The sequence below is a fragment of the Mycteria americana genome, chromosome 3 (genome assembly GCF_035582795.1).
Source record: "Mycteria americana isolate JAX WOST 10 ecotype Jacksonville Zoo and Gardens chromosome 3, USCA_MyAme_1.0, whole genome shotgun sequence".
NCBI lineage: Eukaryota > Metazoa > Chordata > Aves > Ciconiiformes > Ciconiidae > Mycteria > Mycteria americana.
The window spans coordinates 61668618-61695456 of NC_134367.1; the positions used below are offsets into that span (position 1 = coordinate 61668618).

Consider the following 26839-nt stretch of genomic DNA (forward strand, 5'->3'; position numbering starts at 1 on the left):
CAAAGCACATTAAATAAAAGTAGGAGATGGGAAAAAAATGGCGAATTGTTTGTGGAGAGTTTATAAGTAAAGTAGCTGAAAGAATTTTTACAAAACTCTTTGGACAACCTCCCTCTGTCCTCAGAGATTTATATAGGATAAATAGAACAAATACTGTTCCTGCATGTTTGTTTATCTGTGAAAGTTCTCCACACAAAAAGTAATGATACCCTTTCATTGACATCATCCAAGTAATAATATCCTTCTGACTGTGTCATAGGGGTAATAACAAGCTTTCAAGTACTTCAATGAGTAATGTATTTTTGACATTCTACATAAAAATAAAAACACTCCTTAAAAATACATACCTCCTATTTGTTCCAGCACAAATCTCAATATCAATAAATTAAACTGTTGTGGATTTGAGTGCAGAATTTGACCCATTGTACCAATGAAGTAATACAAGTTCTAAGAGACTAGTTATTTCCTCAGTTTTCTTAATAATTTTGTAATTATGCAATTAATTTGTTTTAATAAGTTTCTCATCACTATTCCACACATGACAAGCATATATTAGGAGACAAAGAAAGGAACAGGGTGACATACAAGGCTTATCAGAACTCCTCTCTTAAGTTTAATTGCATTTCATTTATCATTCAGCAAATTAGCCTTGAGAGGTCACTGTTGCTCATGCAGGACAGAAGCATTAATGCTAAGATACTACATAGGAAAATAGTTTAGTTAAGTAGTTACTATTAGGCTTTTTACTCTATTATTCAGTCTTACGTTGACATGCAAAAACTTTTTCATATGATGCAGTAGAAGGTTGTGTGAAATTGTTCATAATGAAAATGTAAACTTTCTTCTTTCAAATCGTTACTTTAATTACCTAATATAACATAGATTTAGTACAATAAGATGATATGTATTCATTAGAGTACTCTGATTAGATTGCTTCTTGTCATAATGTTTTATCACCAATGTGAAGTACGTTGCAATGTTGATCTTTTTATTAAGCCAATATCTTTTAAAGCTAAAGATCTAGTGAGTCGTACAGGGAGTTAACTGTGTGTCTGTTTATTGAACTTGATTTACTTCATTGAGCTTTTAATATCATCTGATAAAATACAAAGATCAAAGAAATTTCCTGCCTAAGAGGGAAAGTGAACTGCATATTAACTTTTTCATGCTACCAGTGAGACTTCTTGTAAGCCGACCAATGGAATAACTGCATTGCAGACACATGAATCTTAGGAATTAGACCTGCAGAAAAGCTGCAGTCATCAGCCACAGCTTCTTTCAGAGTAAATTCCCTTTGCCATGACTGTGAGCTGTTAGAATGCCCATTTTACTCTGACTGTATTCCCATTTGAACTCATGATAAAAGCAGGCTTTCAAAGCTGTTGTAAACTGAGTTCTCTTTTTGCCTACTCATTTAAAAAACAAGTACTAGAACTTGTCTTACATCAAAAACGAAGTTCACTGATTTGTTCTGTTCACGTGTTGAATTACATTCTGCCAATAATGTGAAATCATATTTCATCCGTTTGCAATGATAGCTCTCTCAAGCTCTATCATACCCTGTAAGCTAGATTTGATAGCTTTGAGACTGAACAGTATCTAACCCTGTGAGAAATTCTGGTTAAATTGATGGAATCATTTGCAGTAACCATTTTAGGATGTGCATGTCATGTATGAACAAAACTGTATAGGATTAGTTTAAAATTATTTTCATGCTAAACCATCTCCAACACCTTCTTTCCTTTCAACATTTTAAATAGGGGTAATTTTGTACTTTTTGGCTATAAAGTTTATGTTCCAGCTTGCTTAGAGCCACATACTTTTATGGTTAAAGCCCTGATCCTGCAAACATTTAAGCATATGCTTAATTTTACCTAGTGACAAAGTCTCTTATATGCTGACTAACAGGGTAAAGGCATTTATAAGATTTGGACCTTATTTGACTTTCAGGAAGTCTTTTTACACTCCTCCAAATACTTCAAGCAGCCCTTTTATTGAGCAAACGATGCCTGCAAAGCTACAAAGGAAACCCAAAATAAAAACAGAGATATCTGCACATTTCTCTAAGAAGGATAGTTTTTTCCATTTCAGTTTTAAATGGAAGAGAGAAGGAAGAAGAAAAGTCATAGCAGCACCTGTTACACTGCCTGTTAAACCCATCAACAGGGCAAAATGTGGTATGAACATGGCCATCAGCAGAGTTAACAGGAGAAATGAGCCTCTTACACTCAGAGCAAACAGTGGAGATCTGTAATTGGAATGGTTGCCTCTAGAAATACAAGCATACACAATTTCTGTGGCTGCAAAAAAGGGCAAAGGGTAAGAAAGAAGAGCCTTGCTTAAGAGACAGAAATTCACTAGGGTTTGAAGAAATGATGGCAGGTTGTCAGTAATAACTTCCTTTGTCTCTTCACCCCAGGTCAAGAATGCAGTCAGTGCAAAGGTTGTTTTCAAGACACAAGCAAAAAAGTGAGTCCAATTCAGCATACATCTAAATTCCCCTGGGTTTTTCATGTTACCTTCAAGTGTGGGAAGAAATATTTGCGAAGTGTAACTGAAAATGATCACCCCTACAGAGACCAAGAAGTCCTCAAACTCAATGGAGAGTCTGAATTTTGCCCAGGACCACTGATGTATTTGCGTGAGACAGTAAGTCATCACTACAAGGATGATAATGAAATGGACCAAGGAGCAAAGCTGGCTGAGTTTGGAAACAATTTTGAGAGTCTTGATAAATATGCAAGGCAGCAGTGTAACAAACGCAATTACAGACCAAGTTTTCTCAGTCATCGGTACGTATGGAAAACTATGTGACAGCAAGTTCCCACTAACAACCAGATACAAAATACATGTCATGATCAGTTCCATCACTTGGGTCACATTGACAACTATGCCACCCAGTTTGGGAGAGAGCTTTTTGCAGCAGGCATTCGCAATATCTTCATACGTGTCTCTCACTCTTACGAGCTGCCCATCTTCATTTTCTTCATACAGGCAAGCGATTAGAATTTTGCCTGTGTAACAGCATAATGCTGCAGCCAAGATAATAAGAAACAGGCCACTGTATCCACTGTGGAGAAGCGCATACGGCAATCCTAGGACAAAGATTCCCTGAAAAGGAAAAAGAGAAAGAAAAGATAGCACAAAATCCCTCAGGCGAAATGTTTACTAGAAGCCACGCTCCCAAACCTGCCCTCCATTGAACATTGCTTTCACCTAACTGCATGGTGGAAGTACTGCTGCATTCAGCTAAGTAAGTAACAATCATGAGAAATGTGTTTGTTTATGATAAATGAAATTATCAGCAAAAATAACTGCTCCTATCGACACACATGTAATGATAAGCTGGGAAAGAGAGATTGTGACTGAATGATAGAGTCAGGTTCCTAGTTAATATTTAACACTGATGTGAGCAGAAGCACATTTTAAAAGTTTCATAGGCAGTTATTCAGTCAACATGCATATTAATGAAACAGGTTCAATACCAGCAAAATTAAGCAACTGTAGCATCATCTGTACAAGTTTCATTTGAATTAAAAATAGCACTGTAAATAGATGCAGTAATGACAATTCTCTTCAGGCTAAAAATTGTTAGCAGACCTCTGGAAAGAAAATGGCATGAGAGTGACGTCAGACTTTGCTTGTGTTCCCTCTGCGGCTTCTGCATGCCTCATGCAGCCTTTGCTCTTGTTAAGTCCACTGCTGAAGTGATTCTTCTCACAGCTGAGATTCTAGACTGTGCAAACGTTGTTAGGTGTTTAAAAATACATGTAAAACACATAAACATACTTTTCTCTAAACAGTTTCTGAAAGGAGCAGAATTATAGCTGTTTATCCAGTAAAAAAAACTCGTGGCATTTTAGTTTCACAGAACACTGTGTGTATTTCTTTGTCTTTTTCCTTCTTTCTTCTCTATATTTAAGGACAAATGACACTTTTATGTGGTTTAATTTCTATCAGCACAAAACCAACAACACCCTTGAATAATAGTTATTCATAAAAAGATCCAATTTAGGAAAGATGCTTCCGTGACATTTCTCTTTTTATGCTACAAAGCTGAAATTAAGGAATGCACATTAGGCAGACTGGTCAGGCATTTTTGTTCTTGATGGTTGAGGAAAGGCAGGGAGGCAACAACATACAGTTAGCTAGTTCTACAGAAATTTTTACTTCAATATTTCTTACAGCACCGATGACATGATGAAATACGAGCATTTATGCTCATGTTTGCTATTCCGGTCTGACAGCAGGACCTGATTTGCATCAAACCTGTCTAAACTCTATTTCTGACCAAACCTGAGCAACCCCATCTGCTCTGCAAAACCCATGGATCCCTGACAGAAACAGGCCTCCTCGCAGAAGGGGTGACCCGCTTTTCTCCTCTGACTTCCTGAGTGGGTAGTGCCACTGACTGCCTTCAGGAGCCCAAGCAGAAGAGGTGAGTTTAACGGTCTAAATCTTGATTTCAGACTTTTGCATCCACAATCATGGACATGAGGCCACGCAGGGAACAAGTGTTTCGGGCACGCGTCTGTCTTTGGTGTCTTCTACCAGCTCCCTCAGGTTTTGTACCCAGCAGACAGCTTCTGTGAGGGCAGTCTAGGAGCCCAGCTCTGCTGGCGCTCATCCAGAAGGCGGGTGCTTGTCTCAGCTTTGTAGGGTTTCTACCTAGCACCCCACTTCTAAGTGAAACAACTACTCCCAGGCCTGATCCATAAGGAGGGCTCTGAAGATTTTTCAAACACTGAATAATCATCAATGTATAAAAAGTATTCTCCTTCCATCCACAAAATAGCAGTCCTTTTTGGGCAGATTGTGGGATGAGCATCAACCAGAGAAGAAAGATTAGAAGTCCTTAAATTAGAGCGCTATTTTTTCTCTAAGTCAATGAGAAAAATGGACTGCCCATCACATGAACGAGCAGCATTGCCTATTTCACCAGGCTTCACTCTAGATGCAGATATCTTCAGCTTTCAGCTGAATCAGAGCTGGAAGAATCATATTAAATACATGCCCTCGTACGTTTTGATTAAAAAGGTCTATGCCTTTATGTACTGAAACAGAAGTACCTCAGTTATTATTACTGATAGAATAATAAAGTTATTGACTAGATACCTTTTTTGGCTGTTTTTAATGACTTCATTTACAGCAATGGTTTTGTATAATTCACAGGTGCCAGCTCATATACGAGCCGGGACTTTTGGCTACATAGCTTGTGGTACTTCTGTCACCCAAATCTCCCCACTCCCATGGCTTAGCTCCATTCTAATACAGGTCTCATGACCCAATTAGCTTGCAGTGTAATTAGCATTTCTTTTGTGCATGAACTTCACAGAAGTGTTCAAAATTCTACCATTTTCTGCCATCTAACAGTCTACTTCCTTAAAAAGACTAGATATCTGGCTGTACCCAGACTGCAGGTAGCACACGTGTAACAGTAGCTTTCGGTATCATGCCGGTTTTAATCGTGGCTTTGACTGACTGGCAAGTTAGGTAGTTGCCTAAAGAACAACATGTGTTTTCTTTCCTATGAAAACAATCCTTGGAGAACATTTACATAACAGATTGGGTTTAAAAGCATCACAAATAAACCAAGTGCATGAAAAAATCAGGAAGATAAAAGCCAGAGAGCCATCTTCCATATTAACACAAGAACAATGATATTTTCTCAGTTCCTTGTAGTTTGTAGCAAGCTTATCTCATTTGGTCCGTCCTCACAGCGTTATTATTTCGCCCCTTAACCTGCATTTGGGAGTTCAAACGGTATCTGCTGACCCAAAGGGTCACTGTATAATTAAACCGCAGGTAAGTGTCAGCACAGGCCTTACCCACACAATGGCTTCTCCCCTGCCGAATTTAGTCCATTAACATTTATATGACTAGCCTCAACCTAAACCAAAGCATAAGTCTTTCAGAGATGTTATCACATTAGACAGCCATTTACAGTCCTCCCCACAGGTGTCTGCTTTTCCATGCTTAATTGTTAGTTTAATCAGAGCATAACATAATTCTAACCTCTACCATCTCCTTGCTGTTGTTTATATCAAATAATTTTATTTGGTACCTAACACAGACCACAGGATGATAGAGGTGGGTTTTTTTTTTTTTTTAATCTTCTGAATTCAGGCCTTATTAAACAAACCCATTTTTGCATTCTGTATATTCTTTCTTAAAATTATTTATCAGTGATTGCGAATTTCAAATCACATACAGTGAGTTAATTTCTAAACTGAAACTTTCTGCAGAAACTGTAAGTTTTCCTTTCAGCTGATGTTTGACATCTTTCCCCCAGAGTTTGTAAACAATAGCTGGTGAGATTTGTGTAAGGGACTTACCGTTTCTGTGTCCTCCAGGTTTCAGTTAATAACAGAAAGCAAACATTGTGGACATAACTGGTTTTGCAGCTTTTTGGATACAGAGCATGGTTAGTAGAGAGAAATGGGAGAACTCTGAACATGCCAGTACAGTGAAATGACAGTGCTTTTCCTGCCTTGACAGAAATGGTTTTTCCGTTTAAAAAAAAAAAGTTTCAGGTATAGAGCACGTTGTCAGATTTCTACAAAATATCCAAAAATGTTAGTGATGGCCATGAGAGCTCAAAGAACGAAAGACCCTTTGTCAGACTTCAAACCTCATTTTGGATTTGATCTTCTGTTCTTACCTTTCCAAAACCAACACTTTCTGTTAGGACTGCTTCATGAACACCTGTTACACCACTTGTCAACGCATATTCGGTCCAGCCTGGCCCCAGCACTTGCTCTTATTGAGCCTTCTGATCCTGTGTTCTCATGTACAAATTATGGCACAGACAGCCGTAGCTGTGAGGCATCAATTAAAAATGAGCAGCAACCGTTTCTTAAATTGCCTCCCAGCTCTTAGTTTTAGCGTTCTGTCTGGGAAGTGTTCCTGTCTGAGTGGTTTTATTTTCAACTGTTCTAGTGCTAAGTCAATGTTAGCTCTAAATATGTTGTTTTAAGGTGATCTGTTTGTAAAATAGAATAGCACAGGGAAAAAGCACTCACACAGTTGGGTAACGGGGAGATGGAGTTTTTGAAACAGTCCTCTCTCATGTCTCAGCTTGAGTGGTTGTGTTATTTGCCATCACTCCATCCACCCTGGGTAGGGAGGGACCCCAAGCTGGCCCAGCGGGCTGCATCTTCCCTTGTCTCCCAAGGCGTTTGCAAGCCTTGGGTATTTTCACCCTAGCTTGAGAATGGAGGTGGACCGTTCTTTGTCCATGAGTGAATACGTGTGCCTGGGTGGAGGTCCTTGTCAGACATCCAGAGTAGACTTAACCATAGGCAGCTAGGCCTAGAAAGAAGAAAGGACTGAGGGCTGAACTGGTGATCGGCCTTTGAAGAAATGGCAAGGACAAGGGCAGAAAGGGCATGTAAGGAAAGGTCAGTCTCAGCTAGAAGCTATTACTAGCCTTGTCAGAAGACCTGCAAGTGGAAGCAACCAGGTATGAGAGCTACCACCAGAAATTACCGATCCACGTACAATACAAAACAAGCAGATCAGGATTTCCAAATTACATCTGCACATTAAACCGTTTTTGCATTTCTCGATGGCTGGACTGCAATATTTGAACTACATGAGAGTGTTTCCCACACCAGCAAAGCTGGTTGCTTGTTTAAAAATACTAGATATCTAGATTAGTGTAGAATGCAAAAAGTGTGCCTTCTGCTATCATACCACCGTTTGACGCTACTTCACCTCAGGGCAAGCACCTCCCCAAGGAATAAAATGTGCTTAGAAAAATGCCTAAATGAGTACAGTCAAGCACTCTGAGAAAATATCAAAATTCCTTAATGTTCAGTTTTAAGACTTTTTAGTCCCAGGTAAAAAGCTTCGTTTCATAGGCTGTTTTAACCTGAAATATGACACTTTGAAAAACAAAGCAGATGATTGAAAGGCAATTAAAAAGTAAAGCAGATCAAATCATGGTCAGAGTTGAGACATGCCAAAAGACACTGAAATAAAATGGAGTAAAAAGCAATGCTAAAAAAAAGAGAGAGAAAAAGATTTCACCTTAGACTTAATCAGATGGAAAAATAAATTAAGAATTCAAGAAGAATTTAACTGAAAATTATTCAGTTAGTACAGTTCTCCTATATGCAGAATACATGCTAATATGCCAGGCTGCTGAATTTTAGCTCTGATTGCCTTTCTCACGATCTGTAGCTACTCCACTGGAACAGTTCATTTAAGCCTAACTATTTTCCCAACTATGTATTTGATTCTCCACATGGACATGGGTTAGGCATAGAAACTATATAGGAAAGCCTCCTCCAAGGATCTTCTTGGAAGAGTAGGGAGATAAATTGAGGAACCCTGTTTTTCAGTACACTTTCACAAAGTATTTAATTATGTTGTTTAGCATTTGTTGTCATTTAAAATAAATGATTTTCCAGAACCAATGCAAGCGTGTTGCTGTGGTATTTCCATGAAGATACAACTTCATTAGCATTAAATTAAAAAACATAGCAAATCTCTTAATCTCATGCCATAATAACAGAACTACTTGCTTGTTGACCTCCATGGTATTTTTCCTTTCTCAGCCACCACGGTGATCAACGGTGATTTTGTATCTCCTTCCAGATCACTGTTGACTACATTGAATAATACTGGACCAGATGCCAATTACTCTACTAGATAACCTCCTAACCCTACTAGAAACTCATTCCTTTGACAATAGATCCACACTGACAGTTACTTTTTGGGGATCTGTCACTTAGGCAGTTGTTAATCCATTTAAGATGTAGTCTATTGTTGCACTAATTTTTAAATCAGAATGTTAGGTATTAATATGTCAAAATTCCTTTTAAAAGTCTAAATATATTATTTATCTTTCACTGCCTATATTACAAACTCATCAAAGAATTATATCAAGTGTGTTTAATAAGGACTGTAAGGACTTTGTCTCCAAACCATAATGATTGGCACTAATTATATTCCTAGCTTTTTATTCTGTATCAATTAAAACCTGTATTAACAATTACATTCTTTTTCTCAGAATTGTTGCCAGGTTTCACTAGTCAGGATTTAACTGGCTTTTTAAATATTGGAATGATATCCACAATCTCCTGAAAATTCCACATGTAATAGCGATTGAATAAGAGTATTATCAGGTCAGGTGTATCTTTTGTTACATCTCCTGAGTGCAAACTTGCTGGGCATTCTGCTTTCAAAATATTAATGAGATACATCTTAACATCCATTTTAAATAGTAACTGTAGTTATCTAATAGTCAATTGTCCAAGTCCAAGCTTGGAAAAAATAGACACCTCAATTTATACCTCACACCTATCTTAAGATAGGTCATCAGCAGAGCTGAGACGAATTTCCTTTCAGAGATGCCTGTTTCTCTTGCTGGGCAAGAGAATATGTACACAATGGAGTGCAGACACACAGCTTAGCAACTCTGAGAGTTAGCTTTTGAATGTCTTATGCAGAATAGCATGATGTCCATCCTGAAAAACTACAAAATGGCCCACTCTTCTCCCGTGCTATGAGCACATCCTCCTGATTCTCTACAGAGACTACTTATGAACAGTTGCCTGTTTTTTCAGAGACAAGAACAATTGTAGAACCTCCCTCTACTGCTAATGTAGGAAATCAGTGTAGCAAAATTCAGTGAGAGATCTCAGAGAAGAGGAAGGTGCTTTTACATTAGAAAATCTCTAAGTTGATTTTACCCGCGCTCACATCCACATACTCAACAGCACTGGGGTGTGTGTCCTAGTGGCTTGGCCAGGATCACTTGTGTGCTCCTGGAGGACAAGGGATGCTGGCAGTCAAGTGCTCACTATGTCTGTGGGGTTCATCTTGACTAGTGATGCCAAACAGATTTTGGGGATTTACCTTCTATACTCTTTTGGAGTGGATGCAGTTTTGAATCTTTTGCCTCGTTATTTTGCCTCATCCCTCATAAATAGTAGGCAAAATTCCTCAATTTCACAATACTGTTGCTTTCCTTATCTGCATGTCTTATAGATAGTGTCTTCTACTTCATTCTCTTAACACTTATCTATAGGTCCATTTTTCTACCTCTTCATTTGAATGAGATCATATATGTGGTGCTCTGTAGCAGTTAACGCATACCTTCCCTTTTAACTTTGTTCTGCTGTTTCTCCTGGTGCTTTTAGACAAGCATACACAGTCACATATAGAGACACACATTTCCATTCATACTTAATTTATACTACTATTAGTATTTCTGTTTCAAATTTTTACACTAAGCCTATCCTTTTTTCCCTCTAATTCCTAAAAATTGTTTTCTTACTGTCCTAATCCCTGGGAGATGCATTTTTTCCTAGTGTCTTTGGGTTCCTGTATTTCTTTGCTACACTTCATAATTTATCATCTACAATGATTACTCTCACCTTTCCTTTCTCCCTTTTGCTATTTTTTATTTTTTTAAATTTTAATTGATACATTCACTTCACACTTGAAGTAGGAGGGGTTTTAACACACAGGTGTACTATTTCTTAATTATGAGATGTGGCTTCTGGACATCTCATAAAGTCTTGTTAACCAACTTGCAAATTGCTTTCACAATTTGCTGTCTGTATTTATTCTTCCTAATCAATTATCTCTCATAATTTTCTCCAGGTTTGTAAAATTCACTCTTTCCAAGTACCAAGTATATATATTACTGTCCTCTGTTTTCCCATAATGAATGTAATTAGATCCACTGACCTATTCATCTTTATTCAATGTAATGAGGCTCAAAATAGAATTACCTTATGCTAGGTTCAATACCTTTTGTGTTAGATAATTATCATCTATCATTTTTAGAAACTTTAATGATGTTTTACTACAGACTGCATACAACCTCCAGCATAGGCCTTTAAAACTGAAGTCACCAAGAGCAACACAATTTTTCTTTCCAGACAATAGCTCTAACACAGATAACCATCTCTCTAACATAGAGTGCCGCCCTCACTTCTTTTACCTACTCTTTTTTTGTAAACATGTTTTATCTAATTATTTTTAAATTCCAGTCGCATAAATCATCCCACCATGTATTTGCAATATCAGTTATATCCTATTTCTTCTCAGCAGTAAGAATTTCCGGTTCCCTAGCTGACTCCTGGCACTGCTCTACAGACATCAGGAAAAGAATTCATCTGCTTTCCCACTCGCTTCACAGTTTGTTCACAGCTCAGCTGAATTTGAATTAAAAAATACTACAAGCTGTTCTGTGGAAAACTTCAAATATCGTCCATGGCCTGTATGACCTTAGCAGCAGATCCATCTCCTTTAATGTCAGTGAAAAATCTTCCTTTAACTTCAGGGATGGTTGAATTAGACCCCAGCAATCTTGTTCTTCCTGATTTTTCTTATTCTTTCTCTCTGCCAATGCCAGCCTGTTTTAGCTGCAGGGAGGCAAGTGGCTAAGGTGTTTATTCTGTGATTAATGCCTGCAATCACCTTATATACTTAGAGAAACTTTAGAAGTGGTGTTCTGTCAATCCTTCAGGTCTCATAAACAGATGATAAGGCAGATAGACTGCTCAGGAGATGCTGTGATAAGATAAGCAAGTAAGGAAGTTGCATTGTCTGCACTGCAAAATGTATGTGTCCATTTGACTGACAGAAGCCACTGATATTGTTCTCCTTTTAGTGGCCAGATTAGTCTTAAGAATCTCCTAAAGATTAGGAAAGGGAACAGAGGAAAGAAAAAGTCTCAACAAAAAAGGAATTGCTGCTATTGAGTGTGACAGCTGATCCAATTGGCTTTGCTATTGGTTTCAATACTTCTTCTAAAACTGAAATAATACGCTTGATGCTTAATTCTGCATGGTTTGATGGAAGATATTAGTTTGCATAAATTCAGAGTTGTCTGCAAGAATGCATTGAATCACACAAAGTAAATCTCCCAAGCAAATTACCTTTTAAGAAATTATGTTATTTTGCTCGGTCCCAAAGGAGAAAGCGGGCTTTGGTAAAAGAATGAGGGCTTTTATTACGTGTTATGTAGCAGAGAGGAAAAAGTAAGGCAGTCAAAACTAAACCAAATGTTATTTTGAAAGTTAGTAGAGGTGAGCAACATGGACTCACTGGCTGCTTACGTATTTCCCACCTTATAGCTCATCATGGATTCTCAGGTTTTCACCTGAAGGCAGGCAAGTACTCAAAACATCCAGTACAGCAACGTGTGAATGAGTTTCCATGAAAATGTGGTCAAAAGAGCTTGAGGGGAGGCAGAGAGGGGACTTTGGGAGACTAGAAGAAAAGCAAAGCAGTGGGGAGCCAAATAACTTTATTTGTGTTTGAACTGACATAACAAAAGGAAGAGTTAAAGTGCACAGAAAGTTCAAACTCAGGCCAGGAGAAAGCATTTGGCTTGTTAGGAGTTTTTCTTGAATGCTGCCTCTATGGGACAAGCCACAGTTCATGTTACTTTTAACAAGTAAGGCTGAAGAGGAAGTGGAAAAAACCTAACCCGTGCTACAAAGAACTTTGCACTGGAACAAACCTTGTGCACCTCTGAGAGGTGAAAAGGAAACCAGGTTACATCTTCTAGAAGCTGGGTTATACTTTCTGAAAGCTGGCATAGGAATTGTCATGACTGCATGCAGAATAAAAGGTGACTGAATCCTCCCCTGGCTAATATTATCCTGTTCTTTCCTCAGCACAGACCCAACCACCAGTTTTAGGTGGACTCTTACTCACGCTATAATGACTCCCAGAGCTCGGCATATGAAGGCGAAATTTGTCTTACAGCACTGCCTGGAGAGAACACAGTTAATAGTCTGGATGAAAGACGTAAATAGTGGTGTACTATTATTTTTGGTCTCTAGGAACCAGTAAACTGATACAGAGTATCATAGTATATTCTTGTACGGAATACATGAGAAAAGATGCTGTCTTACAATTAGGCTGGGTGTAGACAACAAATCTTTACTGCTTTTCCTCTCTTAACCTCAGGTAAACTTCAGTGGCACCCCTGGAGGCTTCTACCTTTAGGACAAAAGAAGCAGCAACTGATTTTACTGCTGGTATTTCATCATGCACAGATACAGATAAAGTTGAGGTTGCAAATGAATTCCCGTAATGGAGGTGTCTCTGCTATAATGACATAAAAGATCAAATCATTCTTAAAATTCAACGAAGTAGAATAATTCCCCTAATTTCAAGTAGATTAGACACAAACATTCCCAAATGTGTATAATTAATAATAAAGAGAAAAACTAAAGATCAGAAAAGAAATGTGACTAAGTTTTCTGGCATGCCCTGAGTACTCGGCATAAAAGCAAAGTTATTTAAGCTCTCCTTTTGGAAAAAAAAAAAATTTGAATATAGTTATGCGTTGTGAAACCAGGCATATGGCATATAAAATGCATGCCGAAGATGTCTTTCTAAGGTCTCTAGATGTAAAATACTTGAAGTATTACTACTTGAGGAGGTATTTCTCATTCTGTTCGTACAGACTGTGACACAGTGGTTCTTGACCTCTACTGGCCCATGAACAAAAGTGCAAAAAGTGAAACAAAAGTGAACATATTCCTTTTCTGTGTTTTTTCTTCTTTTTATTTTCCTCTTTTTTTAAAATTTATTTTCTTGGTCTGTAGCCGCACTGGAAAGACTTGGAGACAGGATGCTGTCTGGAAACAACAGCTGAGGATCTCTGGATGAACAAACCGGGGACCTTGATTATTCTTGACCTTTGACAAAGACCTCAGGTTTATTCTTAACTTTTAGATACAAATACTGTCTGTATGGATAGATATAAAAACAATTCTTTCATTACTAAAACAAAGTTAGTTAAGTAATTGCTGTAAAAGTTTGTATATTTAAAAAAAGAGTTTAATTTCTTTTTCTTAACCTGAGCCATTCTAACAGTAGAGGGAAAACTTCTCAGCTTTATTGGATCTCTCCTTTGTTCATACTCCAGTGTTGAGAGCTGTAGTGATTTCATATTTGAGAAATTTATTTTAAGACTGCATTTAGTTTCTGTTCCTTTCTCCTAAATAACTTCCATTTCTCACATTCAAATTTTTAGGCAAAATCCCAATTTATTCATGAGGTGAAATTAAAGGGGTTTAGGTGAAAACTCAGTGATTATTACTAAAGTTACTGAAGTGACTACTTTTTTTGCTCTCTTTGGTACCCAAGGAAACGATCACTTCTTAACATTTATGAATTGGATTAACCTCACCCAACTTTTTCCGTCTAAACCAAACATTTAATGAATAAATACACACATAAGCAGAAAAGACATACATCACATCTACCTTGCTTTGAGGCACACTTATTAGTAATGGGATTCCTAGCTTCGCCTATCTAAATATAGCAAAAAGCGAAGCTAATCTGCTATCTCTGGAAAGGATGGATAGGAATAAGGATCACCAGAGGACTATTCATTCCAACAGTGTAGGGCACTTATTTTAGGATTTGTGAATCTCCATCAGAAATGCCTATCTCTCGATATCGTCTATAGCGTGAGATGAATTCCTTTACAAAGGCCATGAGACTGTGAGGTGCCCAGGAGGAGCAAAGGAAGAGCAGGAAGCTGGATAACTTGGGAACGTGACTGCACCAGGGGAGGCAGGGACAGCGGGGAAAAGGTGTCATTAGGTAAACTGGAGAACACTAGAACGTAAGGTTGTGAACCATATGAGGTAGCAACAAGGGGTAGGAGAATATGATGAGCAAGAGGCTGTGCAGAAAAATGACTGGATATGAGAAATATCCAACTATAGGCATAAACCAGGAATAAGTAAAAGGCTAGAGGGAAAGTATGAATTATGCAGCTGATTATCCTTCCTGATTAGGAAAGGAAACCTTCAGGATGGAATGGCAGCTCCTCACGATTTAGGAGATAGCAAAGAGTCTCTGAAGTCCCATCCAAGCAGCCTACAGTTTTGTGCAGGTATTTTATTTTTAACTGGAGATGTCAACAATAAAAAGTACAAAAGGAAGAGCTCAGAGCAGCTGGCTTTCCAGCAAAAGTGAAAAAAGTCAGCAGGCAAGCAAAAGCAACAAGAGCAGGAGTGGAGAACTCATTTTAAACTCCGGATCCCAATTAAAGCTTAGAAGAAGATTTTTAAGTCCCTTAAGGGAAGGTGGCTGGGGAGATGTCATTTGGAGCTGCAGAAATCATGCAGACAACGAGACAAGAGAATGGCTTTAAAGTGTAGTGAGATAGAATAGACCTCAGTGCCAACTTGTAAATATGATACAAACGGTAAAATGAGGGAACGAACAGTCATTATAAAAGAAAAAATAAGATAACTTCTTATAAATAACTTTCTTATGAAAGATAAATATTCTAACTTGCATCGTATAATTCTTATACCCATGTTTACATTTCTTCAGGCTTCAGTAGAACTATCCGTAATTTCTAAAATACCCAGATTTAGTTTGAAATAATCAAACTAGAATGGGTTTTAAAACTGAAAAAAATCCTCTGCTTATCAGGGAGGAACTAGTCTGAATCAAACATGTTTCTAGAGGGGAAAACTGAGCAATAAAAAAACCCCTATCATGAATGGAAATACCCATGTACAGTAAAGGCAAAAGCTGAAGCTACCATTGCTGCTGATAACATAAAACAACCCAAAATGTTTGCTCTAGGGACCTACAAAACATAATCTGCTGGTGCTGTTATTTGTGCCAGTTCAAGAAATGGACTGAGAGAAATTGAAATGGATAGCAGAGTATGTGTGTATGAGTTGAAGTGAATGTTTCCTCACTTTGACTCATATGTTTACATTTTTGAGAAGTAAATATTAAATTTGATTTTTTTTTTGTTAGCTATTTAGTGAACACAGTATTGTACATATGGCAAAACTAGTGCCACTGGCCAAGAATACAGAGAAACATTGCCTTCCAAGAAACATGGTGTGTGTGGGGAGAAAAGGGAGAATAGATGCAAATAGAAGTCAATTTCTTTTATTTAGCTTTAGGGGCAAAACGTTTTATACAGCTTACTGTGCTAAAACTAGGTTACAATATATCATCTTCAGTACTGTGTGTAATCAGTGTTTAGGGCTTTTTATTTTCTCAAATAGCTCCATTTGCTCATTCAGACAGAGCTTGTGCCATTTCAGTGAATCCCCTGCTGTCAAGAATTATACACATTGAAGTAAACTGTAGATTAACCATCTACGGATTGTGTGGAAGAAGCTTTGCCATTGGAAAGTCTGCTACAGAAACATTACTGTTTCTGATTCTATCCGTACATTATAATTCAGATGTCCTTTGCTTTCAGCATTAAATTCTCATATACACCTGCAGATGTTGAGCTTGTCAACCTTCCTTTATTCCTTGATGAACCCTAAGGCTCACTCTTTCTTTTTATAAAAAACTGAGCTCCCTTCTGAAAATTTGCTAATGGAAGGGAAGGAAGTTTATAAAAAACAGGAAAGGAATGCTATCTGACAAAATATTTTACTTTCTGCTGCCTATCACTATGTTTTTGCTGTCTTGGGAGGAATGTTACCTTGGGAGAAGTTATATGTCTAACTACGGTTTATTAAAGGAAATTTGCTGAGGTTACACACCTCCTAAGTTTAAGAATAGGGACAGAAAGAACATTTTTAAGAAGAATATTTTCCATCAGTGATAGCTGGTCAGTGGCATGTGCTATAGAGAGGCACAAGTGTACAAATTATCTCAGCCACAGAAGGCTGGTAAATAATTATAATAGGTAATTTGGGCTTTGTTTGAAAGGTAACTGTCAACATAATATCACAACAATAAAGTAAGCAGATATAACAGATATAGAAATTTAAAGTTGCCTAATAATAGTGTTTTTAAATACCATGTGGCCTGCCATGAATTAAAAAAAGGAGAAATGATACCATCTGTTTTCATTCAGCTTGTTAAAAATGCTCTTAGGGATTGATGAGACCAAAAAGCATGGTAGATTAATTTGATTTTAGTGTAGCGGGAAAATACATCAGCTATTCCCTTCACCTGAGGGAGCCAGAGATCCTTGTTCTGCTACAAGTTGCGGTGCGTTGGGTTCTCCCATGGAATAAAGTGATCATTGCTTTCAAGCAGCTGACAGTTACTTGATCCTGTTTGGTAACATTTACTATTTCAAAGGGTATAATTCTCATAATGCTACTATCCATTTATATTTTCTATCGTGGTTCTGTCATTCTCTTTCTTGACCATCTGGATTTTTAAGATGGAATGCCCATTTTAATGGCTGAATATTCTAAAGGTACTCTTAATCACATTCATCTGCTGATTTATCTTGTGCTCAGCCCCTACAATGGGTCTCGATAACAAGCAGAATCCATTCTATATAGAAGAAAAGAGGAAACTGAATCAAATGTCAAGCTGATTTATCACAGGCCACATTTAAACAATCATTATTTTGTAAAGAGTTTCTGTAAAATAGAAAACATTTTGAGACTTACTTTCAAAATTGTTTTCATTATTGGAGCACCTGGAAGTCCTTGATTGGAATCCCATTGTGCAGGGCACTGTGCAAAGAAAGTACAAAAAGATGGTCTCTTCTCCAAAGAATTTAAAATCTAGGGGTAAGATAACAGGAAACAAATACAGGCAGACAGGGGAGTCAAGGAAACCATGAGTCAGGACCAGAAACTGTGAGTCAAGAGAGTAAATGGTGGTTTCAACGTAGCTTATAACTGTGCAATTTTCAGCAAAAGGACATTTCCAACAGGATTAGAGGAGTGCAAATAAATATCTTCATATAAGTTCATAGGAATGCTTGTTCAAATATTTAACAAATTGACAATGGTAATTGTAACTGGAAGAACAGAGGTCAGAGTCAATAGATGCAGAAAGATAAATGGTAGATTGTTAAAGGAAAATGGGTAGCTTACATTTGATTTGATGGTTGAAGAGGTGCTTGCAAGAGCTGGTGGACACATGGGCCTTGGAACCGCATCAGCTTTCCACGTGGGTGTGCATGGGGTGAGCTTGGCAAGGTCAAGGAAGAGTGTGCTACTGTGACCCAGATGGCAAATTATTAGCGCTCAGATAAGAGTTTTAGCCTTGTGGATCAGTAAATCAGACTATGTATTAGTGAGGTTTTACAGTAAAAACAAGCAGAAGCTGGACATAGTCTGAGTGTGAGGATTTAGAAAGAGGCCTGACTGAAAGATCATGCTGGATGATAGGCCTGCGTGGCAGCAAGGACAAAGACATTCACAGGCGGTGAAGAAAGGTTGGTGTGGGCAGACTCTGGGTGGAAGACAAGGAGCTCTGTTTGGCTGCTTCTACTGACTGCTGAACAGACCAATATTTCATGTGGGCAGCAGAGGGATCTAAATAAGACGTGAACTTGAACTGGCCCAGGAAAACACTCTGCTGTCGTCACACACTCCCACGGGCGGTGAAGGATGTGGTGTCTATCAGCAGTGTCTGTAGCAGCCCCGAGAGCCTGAGTCTGCTGCAGGTGACGACCTCAGGGAGGAAGGCACGAGGCAGACGTTCGGGAGAGATCGCCAGCGTTTGTTGTGTGCCTGGTTATGGACAGCAGTGTAGAGCGCAGGAGGCTGGTGTGACCCTGTGTATAATTCATGTAATACTTTTCCTTATGAAAAATTCTTGCAATGAAAAATACAAATAGAGTGCTGTAGCGTGAGTGTGCTTGTAGTTATCTACCTACCAATGCAAAAGCTTTTTTTAGGCATTAACAGCCCCAGAGCAGGCCATCTCCTGGCTGGTTTGAAGGTTTCCTAATGATGAAATCAAAGAAAAAGAGGTCTGGGAGGTGGAGGCACAATGTTCAGGTTTCTGAAGCGTTACTCACACGTACCATTTATTTTACATATGTCATGGGAGAAGTGCAAACTGACACACCTCTTTTGCAAATATATGTAAGTGTGCATGTAAAGCACACCTCTGTCGCTTGGCAGGCTGTCTGTTAAGCTCTAGCAATATCGTTGATGGTAGCTGGCCTTTGAAGAATGGCAGGGTTTAAAGCTCTTGGGTGGAGATGTGCTTTCACTTCATTCATGTAACTGTACCTAAGCTGACTGAGATATAACATAGGAGAAATCCTCACGTCCTCACTAAGGGTATCTGTTGGCAAGCTGAATTTGGCAGCATGCCAAACCAACCTGCCGATTCCAATTAACGCAAAGGTTTACGTTATTACTGGCTAGAAAGCACCGCTGTAAGGGGAAGAGTTGAGCTGGTCTCTCCCAGCTCCTCCACGGAACCCCACATCAGGACCTCGGTGCCCATTCCCTGCTCTGGCTCCCTTAGACCCTCGGGGAGCTCCCTCTCGCTGTGGGGCGGGAGGAGAAGGACAGGAGGAAGCAAGTGGGAGGGCCCCAGCGTGAGGCCAGGTTTACCTTTGACCACAAAGCTTTGTTCATAGCCTTTACTGGCAAATGAGTTAGAAAGGTGGTTGAAAATCAGTGCCCAAGTACTCAGCTGTGTCTCTGCACTTTTCCTCTTCTCTGTCCTCAAACACACACCGGGTAGTGACAAACCTGCTGTTTTGCACTGGAATGCAGCAGTTAGGATAAGCACCAGCAAGATCAATGTGCTCTACTACTTGTCTCGGGCGTTCATGCCCAGGTGCTGGCAGCAGGGGGCTGCAGGGCGGCCTCTGTGAGGAGAGGCCGGGGCTGCCCCATGCCGGACACAGCCGGTCCCGGCCGGCTCCGACAGCCCCACCGCAGGGCACGGCTGAGCCCCGCAGCCAAGATGGCAGCGCCTCAGGGAAAGAAAGCCTGTGTAAGGAAGGGCCAAAACCGCCACAGAGAGTAGGAAGGGGACCGTAGGAGTGAAGGACTGAAGTTGAGCATGGGAAAGGGGGGAGGAAGGGTGTTACTTTAATGTTTGTCTTTTTTTTTCCCAATACCCATGCAGTAATCAAACACATATATATTAATTAGCAATAAAGTTAATTTTCCCCAAGTCGAGTCTGTTTTGCCCACAACAGTAACTGGCAAGTGATCTCCCTGCCTTTATCTCGACCCACAAGCTTTCCCACTCCTGTTCTATTTTCTCCCCCCCTGCCCAGCTGAGGGGGGGAGTGAGGGAGCAGCTGGGTGGGAGCGTGGCTATTAGCCAAGGCTAACCCGCCACACTACTGTATGCTTACTTGCTAGTTCCTTTGTCCTTTTATATGCACAAAATTTCAACGAATACCAGCTTCATGTAGGAGGACTATAGCCTCACACCTATAAAACAACTGTTCTAAAAGATTAATAGTAGTACATTTTCCAGATGAAAAGATTTTCAAACTTATATGACAAGCGAACAATCAACAAGAAGTCTCCACTTACAAGAAACAGGCACTTGCAAATTCCGCAAGACTTTCCTGACCAGACTGTGACTAACTGGACATCAACCCCAGGATAAGTATACTATGCATTGCAGTGACTTAGCTGCTGTTTCTAAGAGTAACCTGCAAGATAATATCGTGGCTTTGAAATTTAGATGCTGAAATATACAGATTTCAAAAGTGCTAGCCAAGAAGAGTTTCAGCTAAAGTTGTTGGAAATGATAGATAACTGACATTGCTAAAAATCAAGTGTCAAATAAATACTTTCATGAAATGTAAAGTTATAATTTGAGGTTCTGAACAGAATTATGCAGATTTCTTTAAGCACAGCAGCACTTCTGGCTACTGTTATCAAAAGGATGTAATATTAGACAGCTGTGTCTACTGACATAGCTCAAGTAAAAATCAGATAAAGATGCAAAATAAAGGTATTGGTTAAGAATAAATATCTTAAAATATAACTATCTTACACCCAGTATAATCGACATATTCAGATTTAAGGCTGAGGTTGCATGTTAAATTCCATGTTGAGTATTATACTTTAGAATGTTTCCCTCTCATGTCAATACGAGATCATTATATCATATGATAATTAGCTTAAAACATATTGACATCATAAATTATAGACCGTTGTGTATCAGTTCTAGCCAAACTATTGAGGCTATTAGAGTCATTTATGGAGGAGGCAGAGAGAGAGAGACACCTCCTGTAACGCTCTTGCAACTCATCTATTAGGAAATGCAATTTTGGGCCCATGGTGCGGGCAAGCATAATCTAAGGACTGCTTTAACTTCTAAAGATTTTTAATATGTCGTTTTAACATCTAGAAGGCTGCAAGAATTGCAATACTTTGCTCCATTAATTGTGTAACCATGTACTTGTTTCTGGGCTGCTTCAAGAGCTGGTATCGTGCTTTCTGAACCAATTGTCCATATGTTGGGGACTGTCTGTACGTCCAGGGAATAATTTGTGGAGTAGTTATGTTATATCACAGCTCCTACTTGCTGGCAAATCTGACACAGATTCCATAGAGGGGCTATGGAAAACTGATTTGCCACTCTTAACATTTCCATAATAGTTACAACAGAGTATGCTGATGTAAATCCATTCAATGCTCCCTCCATCTGTTCGTTGCCCAGATGATGTGACAAACAACATAAAATGCAAAACCTACAAAACAGCAACTTAAATCCCATGAGAACAACCCAAATATTTCTTCCTGGAACAAGAAACAATTTTAGATGAGCCACCTCTCTATGTTTAGGAGTTCTGGCTTCATAACATTTTTAGTGTTTGCAGCTGATCAAGGGAAAAGTAGACTGATATAGTGCATTCTCTAATGAGATTTATGGGAATGGCAGTTAGTTAACTCCAAATCAGTCCACTGCACAGTGCTTACATGTCAAATAAAGAGATTTCTGGGAAGTAGATACAATTTTATTGTTGCAGGATAACACATTTTTGATAAAAAGCTTTTGTGATAGAAAGTAGGGTTGGGAATAGAGAGACTATATATCCTGTATGCAGCCTTCTCTGTGCTATATGAATATGTGCACAAAACTAAAGAAACCTACTGCAGGGTCTGAGCTGAAATAAAAGGTTATATGCAGTACTGACATATGTCCAGAATCTTTTTTTCCCTCAAGAGAAAATCCAAAGAGAAAACCAGGGCACAAACATTAGTTACAGACTCCTCTTCCCTAAAATACATCTTTTATCAATTGCATTGCATAATGGTGACATTCTATCATAGGAAAAACAGTTCTGAGTTTAGATGGCTCTCACCAAGTTCTAGGCTTTTTTTGGATTTCCAGTTGTGGCTATATGGGTTTGTGGTTGCAAACCTATGAAAAATAAATTTGGCCAGTACTGCAGGTGCATTTCAGCTAAAATCATATTAATTGGCATTTTTATGTGCACCACAATACTCCTACAGCCTTGGAATTTTACTTTGTGCTGTCATTTTTTGACTAGCTCCATTTGGAAAGTTGAATTAGTTGCTGGTCCTAGGTTAGCTATCAGCATTGGGCATCTCCCTTTAATTCTCAGTACCACCTCTTGATATGAGATGCAGCAGTTTGTTTCCCTCATATATCTATAATTTAGTTCAGAGTATGACTTTAGCTTCAATGTATAATTCAAGGAAGTTGCTGCTCTGGGCACCAGAAAGGATTGACCCTTGTTCTCGAGTCTGGAAAATAAATACTTAAGATCAAGTACTGCAGTGAAGATCTAAGTGGATATTTAGTTAAGTGTGACTAAATTATTTAAGGTTGAGGATGAGAAGATTTGTATTGTGGTACATCTAATGACCTGATGGCGAAAACATTTGGCTTTCTAAGCACACAAGCATGTACGTATTTATATTTAGAAAATGCTTAAATATGGTGTCAGTAAAGCTTAATGGGAGGGGTGTTTAGACACCTTAAAAAGATGTTTGCCTTAATATCTTTAGGGGCACGTCTGCTAATTCTGTTTCTCAGCGTCACTGTGTTTTCCACTTAAGTCTTTGGGAGTTGTTGATATTCAGTAAGCACTCTAAAGATTTAGTCTGTATTAGCAAGATGAAGGCAGGTAACTCAGAGGAAACTTCATAGAAAAATAAATATTAACTATGAGATATTCTCAAGTGAATCTTTTAGAGTTACATAAATAAAAGTGAGCCAAATTGGAACCCAATATGGAAATGTATCTATAATGGCACACCGTGAAGGAAATACAGATACACACTTTCACTTTAAAACATGGTGATTATTGAAGTGTTGAGTCTTTTCTAAACTAATGTACAATATAAAGAATATAAATATAATGAGCATATTTATGACCACTACTGTAATAATTATTAATTTATTATTGACACATTTTTAAATAATTATTAATAATACTAATCGCATTATTGTTTTTCCTAGAAGCACTCACAGTAGACAAGCACCCTATTGTGTCATTCTGTTCACGGAACAAGAAAATTGCCTCTGCCACAGGTATTTCTAATCTTTGGACAACCTAGTCTCTGCAACAGAAGACAGGAGACAAAAGATGGCTACATTAGGTATCAGATGCATTGAATCAAACGGCACATTCAGTGTGCTTTGACACATCATGTTTTACCAAATGTCCAGGGAAGAATTGTGCACTTATATGACACTGTATTTTAAAGATTGTACAAGCATCATAATACTGAAAGCACTTTAGAGCTGCCTGGTAAAGTGGCTGACTTTTTTCACTGTTAAACTTGTTTGTGCTCCTGAGACGTAAGTGGATACAGACTCACAATGGTGTAAATTACAGTTATGCGGAGATGAACATTATTTCACTTCTTGCCATTATTTCACTTCTTCCCTTTCTCTCTCTTGGTTTTCCTCCATTCTTTGTTGTCTTGTACCCCTTCATGATACTATAGAGTGAGTGCCTTTTTCTTTCACTTTGGCTTTCTCTTTCTTGGACAAACATTCTCCATATTGTTTGCAACAATCCTCCTACATGTGGCTGGCAAATAAATAGACTTTATTGTCCTTTGGTTCTGCTGTGAAATGCTGTACCATTAGAATTTAATTACCTTCTTCCTTGTGACTGTTGCTTTGCTTATCTATCCAGCACTACTGTACAAGTCAGTACAAAATTTTTTGGCTTTTTATTGCTATGTACAAGCAAATGCAACTTGCATCACTCTGCCAAATGATGCTGTTCATTGTCCCATTTGAATTAACTCAGCTTTATGGTCTCTGTCTTTACCTAGATTAACTGGATATAGGTTTTCATTTGCCTGTGCAGTGTTGGAATACGAAGCATGTTTCCCTGGAAACTTTAAATGTCTGAAGCAATCATTTACACGTACAATATCGACACCAAAAGTGCACATTTTTTCAGCTGAAGTTAAAAACAAAAGAAAAATGTCTACCTGTTTGTTTGAAAATGTTTGCGTTTAAAACACTGTAAGAAAACCCTTTATTTAATTTCAGAAACCAAAGATTTAATTGTTGCTATAATAAATCTGGATTGTGAAATAATTTCACTTTTAGGCTAATTGTATTCACCGGAATAACTGTTTAGAACACTTCAGAATTCTGCTGAAATGTTTACCTCTAATTGCCATGCAAAACACTTCTGCCCTTTCCTCTGGGTAAGGCAAAAACAACTGTCATTTTAGCATAGATTGTCTGCACCAGTCAAGAACGTTTGGATTGTTTTAATCATTCTGTTCACAACTCTGACTTTCTCTTCAAAGCTATTCATAGAAATTTCTTCAAACTGTTATTTTTTACTGACAGATGCCCGTTCAATATTCTCTCCTCTCTCCTCCTCTCCTGCCTTTCCCCTTCCCTTTCTCTGCTCTCTACCCTTGTTCCTAAACCAAATGCCAAGGTATTGGGAAATGGGAAAAATACACATGTCTACATAGATTCACATGTGTGCTCACGTATGCACTCACAGATGCACATATGCAGTTTCACAATGTGTCATTAGGACACTTCGGTTGTACTATTAATGAAACTGCAGCTCCCGGGCTTTGCCATCCTCAGCATGCCTTAGCAGGAAAGCTCAATACAGCTGTAGCCAACTGCTCTTTAATGCTGATTTCTAAAATATTTGACCAAAGGAGATCCAACAGCAGTATGCAACACTCAGCATGCTGAGAGTTTTGACTAAGATCATAGTTACTGATCTGATTGGATAAATTTGTCCTGTTTTTAAATTAGCAACTGTATGTTTGATAGTGTTTTTACACTGTGTTATTGGTCTACTTTTTTAACTGGAAGCTATAATATTAATAATTAATAGTAATTGTGTACATAATGACATTCAGGAATTTTTAGGCACTTTGATGTATTTATAGAGGCATTATTACTTTTTTTTTTTCAGAAAGGAAAACAATGGGTGAGAGAGAACATGACTTGCCAAAAGGTCATACAGCAAATATTGACAAAATTGACTTCAGAATGAAATCTTGGCTTCGGTGAAATCAAAGGCAAAACTCACAGAGACAACAATGGGCTCTCATCCCAGACTCCTGTCCTGACTAGATGCTGCTGAGGGAGACTGAAGATAAAATGTGTTACTAGAATGTAGTTGGGGTATTTTAGGACTTCACGCTTTTATTCACAGCTGAACACTTTCTGAGAATGATATGCTACTGTGCCCTAGATGTTATTGCATTGGCTCTCATGTGGTGGTGCTCATGTTTGAAAATACAGCGGGGTTAGAAATATGTCCTTTTTTTCCCCCTTTGCAGAGCTGAGGGATGAACTGGATGCATAAACGTTCATGGGCATAATCACAGACTTGTGTGACAACGGAAGGATTATTTTTCTATAATTAAAGTGCCATAAGAAGTGTTTAAGTAACAGTTACTGGGACTAGATGTGTCTGTGGATAATGCTTGCTTCTTACCATGTCAGACAGAAAGTTAGTGGTAATGATAGAATTATGTAAGGAAATGAATCATGAAAAGTGAGAAAAAGAATATGAAACATTTAATGCTAAATTTAAGGATTCAGAAAGATACCCAAATTCCAACAGAATGCTGGGACCAAATGCTTTCAGTCTTTTCAACCTGACTATTTTCTTTAACATTGACAAGCATTATTACACTTCTTGCGCTTCATGCTCCAATTTATATCTACTTTAACTTACATGTCAGTAAATTTATGTCTGACGTCACTCTGGCTTTTACTATCCTCTTTTTATTAGATGTTTACCTCACATTTCTATCAAACATCTCTGTCACCGAATTCAAACAGACTTATTAAAGATAATGTCTGCACTTCCTAAACAGGTGCAATCACCACCTTTTCATTTTCACCTAGTTTACATATTTCTTAAACTTTAGCTAACATATCTATCTTTTTTCCCCTTTGGAACTTTACTTTTTCAGTGCTAATCTTATGCAGAAAAGTTGAAATATGTTAGTAATAAATTCATAGACATCTTTTAGAATATTGCAAAATGATGGTACAGTTAAGTAAAATAAAGCAGGCTAAGTGATGACCAGCTTTTTCAAATGATGATTGTAATGAGTGGGGAAGTAAAAGGTTACCTGAATGGCATTTGTTACATTCCATCCTGCTTCCCAGCTGGTGATCAGTTTGACCTGGGCACGTGGCAGGGGAGCTGGGGACTTGCATTCTGGATCCTGGTGGCAAACATCAAGCTCAAAGTTCAGGGGTCCATCTGGTTCCTCTCTCTCCTCACTGTGAGCTCTGTTCAGTTCATCTCTTCTAGCAAAATTCACATGCTCTTCATCAGTGTCTAGGCAGCTGTCCCATCTCACCATTCCCCAAAAGAGAGATGGTGTTTCCCTAAAACAGTTGAAAAGAGATGAAAAATTCTGCTTCAGGTGAGCCATCCTGAATAGTGAATATTAAAGTAAAATCTTTCCTTACATGTCTTTATTTTTTTTTTAGCAGTTGTACATTGTTAATTGTTTTGTTAGGTTAGCTATGATTAATGAAGTTTGTTGTCCTTAGTTCATTTATTTGTGCTGGTTTCAAATGCCAGCTAAAGAAATATCTCCAGGGTCTTCAACATACTGCCCAGAGTAGTCTGCAGCAAGATTTAGTAGTCTGCAAGCTGCAATTTACAATTCAAATCCTTTTTCCTTTTACCTAT

The 26839-nt window shown here is 38.4% G+C and overlaps 1 protein-coding gene across 1 annotated transcript; it reads right to left on the reverse strand.

Moving 5' to 3' along the window:
* Positions 1-1959: 1959 nt before the first annotated feature.
* LOC142407541 (vesicular inhibitory amino acid transporter-like) lies at positions 1960-26504 on the reverse strand. The gene is made up of 2 exons (XM_075497161.1): positions 26268-26504; positions 1960-3111 (listed from the first exon to the last, which is right to left on the reverse strand). Exons 1-2 carry the CDS (start codon positions 26502-26504, stop codon positions 1960-1962), a joined length of 1389 nt encoding a protein of 462 aa, XP_075353276.1.
* Between the last annotated feature and the right edge of the window lie 335 nt (positions 26505-26839).